This window comes from Mus musculus, chromosome 5 (genome assembly GCF_000001635.26).
Source record: "Mus musculus strain C57BL/6J chromosome 5, GRCm38.p6 C57BL/6J".
NCBI classification, from domain to species: domain Eukaryota; kingdom Metazoa; phylum Chordata; class Mammalia; order Rodentia; family Muridae; genus Mus; species Mus musculus.
Genome location: NC_000071.6, coordinates 93,267,160 through 93,276,444, shown reverse-complemented (window position 1 = coordinate 93,276,444; position 9,285 = coordinate 93,267,160). Strand labels below are relative to the sequence as shown.

Genomic DNA, 9,285 nt, shown 5'->3' with positions numbered 1-9,285 from the left:
AATATGAATCCACCTGGAGACAGGTCAATTCTCAAGTGCCAGAGTGCTTTGTGGTATTTCTAAAACTAAGGGACAAACTGATGACAAACTCCAATCCAGGGGGCTCGTCAGCAGTTAGAAAGCTATGTTGGACCCTTCAGCCTCACTTCAAGTCTTCACATTAAAATGCACCAAGTACTTTTACCAAAAATCAATTAAAAACTGAAATAGGAATACATGTAAGGAGAATTCATTAATATTTTTATTTTTGAATTATGACCTATTCGGAATTCAAAAAAAATCTACTTTGGAAAACACCTCACTGGGTGTTGACTTACTAATAAAAAGTAAGTCATCAATGTCTGAGTATAATATAGAACACACAATAAATTATATTTACATGCACTGACCAATTATCACACACAAAGGTAAAAAAATACAGTATTTTATGTACATTTTTAAAGATTTACATTTTCACATAGGTTTATAAAGTTAAAAATTCTCTGTACAAAAGCTTCAGTGTACAGAGTGTACACATCTTCATCCTTATGGCTCCATCACCACACAGAATTGCTTTAAACTAACACTACAAACACTGGAGGTCTTTCACTTCATATTCACATCTTGGCACCCATATACAATACATTATGAAATGTGAATTATAAAACAATTAGAAAGTAATCATGCAGATATTTTAATACAAGAAAGTGAGATGAGCTAAATCAGCACTTATCAACTCCATTCCCTGTTCTGCTTTCACACAGGTGCATGCAAAGCTAGCAGATTATGAACTTTTTTAGGTAACACTAAAATAATACTACAGTCTGACAATACTTAGGTATTAAGAATGCAACTAACAGTCCTAGCTTGATGGCAACTTCTGCTTCAGCAGAAAGCTCAAGACATTTATGAACTAAAATTCACAGACATGTCAATTCTTAACATGTAGGATCTGTATCGGACAATACACCACCATTAGAAAAACAGAATTGGTGTTTGACACTCAAGAGTACTGCAGTCTCTGTTCTGAGAACAAGGGAGAAGGAAATCCAAGATAAACCATGAAAGGATTGCCTTCTGTCCCTGCTAAGGAAGCCCTTGCACACTCCCAACCTATTAAATAAAGACACCTGAAGGCTCTACAGTTTCAGACAGGCTACACTGTTCATCTTTCAAAGGCCTGAAAGGAATGAAGGAATCAGCACCTTCCCTCCTCCCCAAGATAAATGTCAACAAAAAATAAAGTGCCAACGTTTTAAGTACTGTTAAGAGGCACTAACCCATTTGATGGCTTAGGATTAAATATGAAAATAGGCCAGATCTGATCTGAATAATAAATAGAAGGTAGGTATTCCAGTCTGTGAAATTCCTGTCTAGACGGGGGCTGGACTAGAAAACTACCCACACCCCCAAGTATTGCTTTGAAATAGGTACACACACTTTAAACCCTGACACAGACATGTGACCTCTATGGTGGAAAGCACAGTGTCTGAGCCACTTGGAAGTCAAAGAAGAAGGTGCACTCCTGATCGCTGGGTGGGGAGCTGCTGAGACTCTCCTCTCCACAACTCATGTCTTCACCAGAGTCCTCACTGAAAGGAAAAAGACAGGAGGGTGTCACTGCTGAAAACACACATGACTATCAGCAAATTACAACTCTGACTGCTGCAGTTTACACAGATATTATATTCAAAAGCTAATCATCATGTACACAGTTGAACTGAGTTTCACGTCAAGTCTATTCTAGTTATAAGATGTTCTTTCCTTAACAATAATGTTCGTTCATTCATTCACTGACAGGGTTTCTCTATGTAGCCCTGGCTGTCCTGGAACTCACTATGTAGATCAGGCTGGCCTTGAACTGACAGAAATCTGCTTGCTTCTGCCTCCCAAGTGCTGGGATTAATGGCATGTACTGCCATGTCCGGCTAACAATAGTTTTCTTAAGAGAGCTGCACAAAAGTGCCATCTCTTCTGCCTGTACCATTAACTGCAGCAGAGGTAACCACAGAAGTCTGCCAATCTGCATCTGTTTAAAGGCATCCTTTGTATCAGTCACTCCTTCTCCGGTTCCCTCAAACACCAAAGCAAGAGCACACTATGAAACTGGAGTTTCTGGTCCTTAGATGATAGCACACACAATCAAATTTACTAAAATTCACTTTACAGAAGTAAGTGTAGCGCTGGAAAAAGAGATGTCTGTGTGGCGTCTGCGATCCCTGCCAACCAGGAAAAGCCCGGATACTGTTTGCGTTTGCATTGCTTTTGTTTTAATAACCAAACTGTGTCTCCAAAGTAAGTAAAATGAGAAGATAAAAGTATCCTTTGAGGTGAGGTTTACAAATTGTCTATTTTTTAAAAACTAGTTCATTTTCTGGCATGAAAAACCACTGCCATGTGAGGAGGGATTTTCTCTTTTAACTCTCCGCAAGGGATTTTATTTCTTTTTGAGACAGCATCTCACATGTAACATGGTCTTGAAATCATGAACAGCTAAGGATGACCTCGAATTTCTGGCCCTCCTGCCTCCAACTCCACACCTGGTTTAATGGTGTTGGGGATCAAAACACTCCATGCATGCCATGAAACACTACCAACTGAGTTCCGTTTCCACCCCGGTTCTTCTTTCAATTTTTAAGTTATATGTATTTACTTATCTCAGGTGACAGGGAGGGGACAGAGAGGACGAGGGAGGGAGAGGGTGTATTGTATGTTACAGCATGTGTAGAGTTGAAAAAAAAATCACTTACGGTGGTTGGTACTCCTTCCAGTGTGGGTTCTGGACTCAAACTCCAGCTTGTCAGCAAGTGGCCTTACCTGCTCAGACACCTTGCTGGCCCTTACAGATTTGTTTTGTTTTGTTTTGTTTTGTTTTTAACAAAACCCACCATTACATTTAGTCTGTGGAAGACGCCTGCTTACCTTTCACTTCCGTCAAAGCAACCCCCCTCTGGGATAGTGGGCAGCTCAGGAACACTGTAGTAGCTGCTGTGGAGGTTCTGCGCAGTGCGTCGCGAAACAATCCATACCAGCTTCTTCAGATCAGGCTTGCAGCAGCGAGGCGAAGAATACTCTGCTAGACATTTAGAAACCAGTTCCCTCCAGTAAAAGAATTCAGTGTCGCTGAGCTGCGTAGGAAGATGAAGATGCTGTAACAGTGGTTCTCACACTTTGCTGCCCCTTAAAGTCACATGGTCATTGGTGCCAGGTACCCTGATTCAACAGATGAGAATATGACCTGGCTGCTAAGTGTCTCTAAAGTCCTACAGTCAATTGTAATGTGCAGTCAAAACATGGGAACTGCTGGTTGAAATAACACTCCAAGTATTACTTACACAGGAAAAAACCCACAAAAAATATCTGCCTATTCTAAGAAAACACCAACCAAGTACACTGTTTAGTAGTGCTGAACAAAAGAAATTTAACATCTGCTATAAAAATTGTTTTCTTTCTGTAATAAATGTTTCTTAAACAAATCACAGTTTCAATTGCTTATGGTACACATTTTTATTATGACAGAAGATACAAACTAAAGTTAGCATTATCAAGGAAGTTCCCAAAGGCAGGTCCTCCCCACCTAAAGAATGCTATCTGGACTGATCCCACCAGACATGAAGATGGTCTCACGTATTACTGCCATGCTCACGTTCAGAGAGAGAGAAAGCTGTGACAGACAGAAGCTAACACAAGGCTTCTGTCCATGTTTTACAGGCTCACTGAGCCCGGAAGTCCTTGCATTCACCCACTGTGTGGACTCCACTGACTTCCTGCTCACAATCCTCCCACCTCAGTCTTCTGAGTGATGCCATCACCTCTGACTTAAAAATGGATCCTTTCAAACCATTCTGGCCTCTATATTCCACTGAAGCTGGCCATATTTAGCTCTTTGTAACACAGCAACTAGCAGTCCCTACATATGTCCTCAATGATCTCCTTTGATTCTCATTAGCCCTTTCTTCAAAACTCAGGACAAACTCTATTGTTTTTAGGGTGTGTGTGTGTATGGGGGGGAGGGAGACAACTTTATGAAGTCAGTTCTCTCACTGTGGATTCTGGGTACTGAATTGAAATGGCTATCCATGTTTCCCTATTCACCTACATACTTGGCTTCTAGAGAGCTACCTTTTGAGTTGGATACACTTACCTTGTTTGTGACTGCAGCCTGGATATTCAACCTGCATGTCCAACCTAAAAATGACTTCCCCAACTTACTTAGCCTACCCATGTCTTAGCATAAGCCCTTGCAGTCCAAACCTTCATTCTCACAGATGATGGTCCAGGCTCCCAGTCAGCACACACATCCTGGATTGTCTACTTCTTTGCTAATAATCCCAAACTACTTCTCATATTCACCATTATCTAACACTAAGTCACAATATAACAAGCATACCGTTTCATGTTAAATTTTGCATTTCCTTAACTAGACTATTAGTTTAAGCAAGGAAAAGCACTGGGCTTTTGGTTTTGGTTTTCACAACTGCAAAAACTTACAGAAGTAGCCCACCTAAGGAGCTTTAAAAAAAAAACTGCTAATGACCTTTGGTAGTGCTACTGCGATGACTCAGCTCTACAGACACAGACATGAGGGGATTCCTCGATCACCTTGGTATAGCTAGTATACTTTCTGGTCCACAGCTAAGAACAGTCATTGGGGATATGCACCGCTCTCCTGCCTTTGGGCACGCCTAGCCAGGAGTGTACTTAGAGTATGTTGTAGTGCAGAGTTGAGGACTAGGACAGCTATCCTGTATAGGGCACATAGGGCACGAGTCCCCAGAACGAGCACCTGCATTCAGAAGGAAGCTGACCAAGTCAGAGTTTCTTCTGGACTAATACTGTCTGGGTCAAAAAATTCTAACACCTGACCTACAAGAGAAAAATAAACAAAGACATTGAAAATTTCATGAAGGATTGTATCGAGTAATTAAGACACCACAAGGAAGAAAAAAAAAGGTAACACAAGAAAAGACGATTGCTTAAAAAAACAAAAACAAAGATATTTACCTTCAAATGTTTTTTAACAAGCAAGAGAATTTCCAGCAGTTCCACGGATTTTATCGTTTCTATTTCCAAATTGAGAAGGCACAGAGCTAATACAGATGGCTACAAAAAAATAAACAAACATTAGGGAAAAAAATCAAAATAGAATCTTGTAAGACAGACCTGTAAACAAGAAAGAGACTCACTCTTGCTTTGGAGAAGACAACTCGGCAGTTGCAAGCTTTCAGCTGCGCTTCGAGTTTATCGAGGCTGAGAATCTCCTTCCTGTACAAAGCAAGGGGGGCTGTGGTGAACCCTTACAACAGTTCCTTCATTTCTAAGCACTCACATCCAAGTCGAAAGTCTGGACAGACTAAAACAACAATCTGTTGGCGGCAGCCACGCTGAAGGCCTGGGGTGACTCCGCTGAGCCCCACTCACCTTTCTGAAGTGTGACAAAATACAATCGCGTGGTACAAGTGCAAAAAGTTTAAGGCAGTGGTAGCTTCCAGCTCATAGTGCAGTTTCTCTGAGATGATTTTCTCCATGCGTTTAATGTCAGACGCTGTGCATTTACACTGACTGATGCGGATCACATCGTGCGTGGGGGGAACGTCACCTTCTTCTTCCGCCAGCCTGGCGGCCAGCAAAAAGCAGCAGACGCCAATGCAGGACAGGTGTTTCGGTTTCACCTAGAAAACAGAACACGAGGAACCAATCATACTTTGATTTGGCAACAAACGACGCTTGAAATAATGCCATGTTGCTTCTCTTAGATGCACTCACCTTTACCCACAATCATTTTACATTTCAGACCACCATAAACTCTTTAACAAGAAAAAAAAATGGCTATATAAGCATTTATTAAATTTAAATGCAAATTAAAAAAAATCCCAAAACTGGTTTAAAAGCTTGCTTTCTGGCACTGAAATATAGTTTGTATTTCTGACTTAGTAAAACTGAGAATAGTACATCTTCCCTCAAAAAAAAAAAAAAAAAAAAAAACTCTCTGAACACATACCACACACACTCTCCTGACTGGATGAAGGGAAACTATTCTGCATCTTCTCTTTTTGTATGAAACTCTACCATTATGTGATGTAATCTTGCCCAGGAAAAGCACCCCCACGAACCCTGCAGGGTGGAGGACATATGTACAGCTGCTGCTGCGGACAAATGGCTGCCCTTTTCTTCTCAGGGCCCTAAAAAGTGACCCAGCAGCTGACAGCGATCCTATTGGCCAGAGAATTTCCATGTTTTTAACGGTTGCTGCTGACTATTAATAAGACGGTGGCTGCCTGCTTTGAAGGGCCTTACAGAGAAGGGAGCAGATCAACGTTAGCATAATTTTATACTTCTTTGTCCTGCTTCAGTGTTAAAACCACGAAGGCTCCAAGGGAAACAGGATAACTAATGAAAATCTCTCTCTCTCACTCTCTCTCTCTCTCACACACACACACACACCACACACAGTATTTTATTTTTATAAAAAGTCTAGCTTCTTTCCTCTCACTCAGTTTGGGCACTTTTATAAATGAGCCTGTAACAGATATTACAGTATTTTTCACAAAGTGAATTTTAGTTAATTCTTCTTGACTCCCTGAACCCCTGGAAGCACGCACAGAGTACTTAAAGTATAGTGGCCTGCCTCTGTAATGTCTTACTAGAGGACATGTTTAAGAGGCACAGCAAAACCTTATTGAAGACGCAGAAATACAGTTTTCCAGTCTCTCTAGTATGAATGATCACAATTTGACTAATATAAGTTTATAATCAGGAGGCTTTATTACATTTCATTTGACAAATATTGAGCCCTGTATGTGTTAGAGACTGTGTTGGGCACTGGCCATTGGAAACATGTTGATTTGTCAGAAGTGGAAACACACACTTTTGACCCTAGCACTTGGGAGTGGGAGGCAGAAGCGAGCAGAACTCTGAGGTTGGAGGCCAGCCGAGTCTATAGAACTAGTTCCACAACAGTCAGAGCTACACAGAGAAACCGTGTATCAAAAGATAAAATAAAAATTAACAAAAAATAAAGATATAAAATATAATATGGATTTTATAAAAAGCAATTAAATACCTTCATAAGGGCCAAGAATCTATCCAAAATATTGACAGCCAGAACGAAAGTTTCAGTGCCAGATCCAAAGAAGTTAGTTAAACTTCTTAAATCTTCCACTTTGGCATTTCTCAGTCTTGAACACAAAGTGTTATCATTCTGAAATTAAAAACCAAGAATCAAAGTTTATTTTCTTAGAATGGAATAGAGGTGGTTCAAAACCTACTCTCCCTTTAGTTTTCCCCATTGTACACATGACCTCCTAAAGCTATCACACTACGTTCAGATAAATCACTACTTTTAAAATTTATCCAATACAGAACTTTAGCCAACTCAATATAACGTGAAGTGTTGCCCCACCCAAGGTAGTTACAGCAGAATGTGGGTTCCTTGATGAGGTTTTTCTGACACAATCTAAGATCCTATTAGAAATATTCTCTAGGAATTTCCCACCACCAGAAGAAACGCCTCTACAGTACACTTGGTATAACTTCCACATTCACTAAAAACAAAAGCAGAACCCTTTCACGTTTCACGTTTTTTCTTAGTACGGTGAGGCCAATTTTGGATTTAACTTTTTAGCCTTTGGTACTGATTTGGTACGAGGAAAACCAAAAAGTTACCTTCCCACCTTCCCCCAAGTCCTATCAATTCTCAAATTTACCTCCGGGGTAGCCTCCATCAAGATCAGCCCTTTTTCCCGAGGTTGGTATCTCTGTTCTTGTTCCAGGTAGAAGTTCAACAATCCGAAAAGCTGAACCCCTTCGCCACCTGCCAAGTGCTTGGCCCCCAAATCCTTCATCTGCAGCAAATACACCGCGGCCGGTTAAGAATATAATCCGGATACGTAGGGTGTGAGAGCAGAAGGAGCTGGCCGCGATCCCTCCAGCTAGGGGCGCCCCAGATCACGCAAGCCAGAACCGGGTGAGGGGGGGATCGGTCACGTCCGCCAGCCTCAGGGGAATCCTCCCCTAAAGACATGGAGGCGTGGCATGGGGGGGCAGTATCTCGGTCACCTCCGCTGGCCAGGGCTAGTTCTGATCAGCTCTGTGGCCGACAGCGTTTGACGTACAGGAAAAGTGTCCAAGAAGCGTAATGTCCCCTACTGTCCGCATCACCTGGACAGCACAGCAGGGACTTCTAACTAGACTCTAGGCCCTAGAGGAAAGCGGGGGACCGGAAGACTGAAGCCACCGAAGCGGGTTCTGGGGCGGGGCGTTGCACAATAGGAGAGAAGGGAGGGGGAGTCTCGAGACTGAACAAAGAACTGGAAGGAGGCGGCTTCGGAGCCCCGCCCCGGGAGCCCGTCGCGGAGCCCACCTCCAAGCTACCCCCGCAGCTTCTGCAGCTTTGACGAGCCCCGCAACTCGAGACAGGGCGGCCCAGTAGCTTGGGGGATGCTGGGGAGACAGTGGGGAGTCCAGTACGCCCGCAGCGAGCAGTAGCCTAATACTTGGGCTCAGTAACGGTGCGAAGCCCCGGGGCTGTCAACCCACCGTATAGCCTCAGAACACCCTGGAGCCCCTGTCAGTCCCTCAGCTGCGGCTGGGGGACTCCACCATCAAAGCAAACCGCGATCCAGACCCGGAGCCACCAAACCCAGAGCCACCCGGGAGGCCCACTCACCGTGTCGGCCCCGGCGTCACGGACCGGCGCGGCGGGGGCGTCCGGACCCGTCTCCGAGCTCAGGGACCAGCCTCCTCAGCGGCACCCCGAGACCCGCATCCGACCTCCCCGCCGCCGCCCGGCCTCACAGCCCCGGCTGCATCTTGCTCCTCAGCGGGGCTCAGCGCCCGCCCTGCACCGCCACCTCCTCCCGGCTCCGCCGCAGCCTCCGGAGCTGAGCAAACCCCTTGTTTTTGTTTTGAGTCTGCGACGCCCCCAAGGGGCGGGGCGCGTGACTGCGCGCGGAGGGATCCTCGCTCGCTCGCCCAGTGGATCTGAGAAAAAGAGTCCCTGCTCCGAGCCTCAGTTCCCAGCCTCTCTTGGCCCCTTCTGTTCCTCTTGGCCTTGCGGAGCCAGGATCTATGGTAGGGAGTGGAATCTGGATTCCAGCCTCATTTCAGAATGGAACCGGAAGGGAGCAAAGATGAGCGAGCCGATCGGAGAGCGGAAGGAGACAGTTTCTGGACGCCTCACACCTTTTAAAGGTCCCCCGATTTGTTTTGTTTTCGCTGTTTTGAAAAGTCCGCCCAAAGTAGCGGGCTCCCTGATTGGACAAGGGTGGGGCAAGCCGACTGCTGAGGACTTGATTTAATCTCGAA

At 44.2% G+C, this 9,285-nt stretch overlaps 1 protein-coding gene across 1 annotated transcript; it reads right to left on the bottom strand.

Moving 5' to 3' along the window:
* Nucleotides 1-213: 213 nt before the first annotated feature.
* Nucleotides 214-8,872, bottom strand: Ccng2 (cyclin G2). The gene is made up of 8 exons (NM_007635.4): nt 8,648-8,872; nt 7,686-7,823; nt 7,043-7,180; nt 5,401-5,651; nt 5,166-5,244; nt 4,984-5,082; nt 2,902-3,107; nt 214-1,571 (listed from the first exon to the last, which is right to left on the bottom strand). Exons 2-8 carry the CDS (start codon nt 7,821-7,823, stop codon nt 1,448-1,450), a joined length of 1,035 nt encoding a protein of 344 aa, NP_031661.3. The 5' UTR covers nt 8,648-8,872; the 3' UTR covers nt 214-1,447.
* Nucleotides 8,873-9,285: the final 413 nt, after the last annotated feature.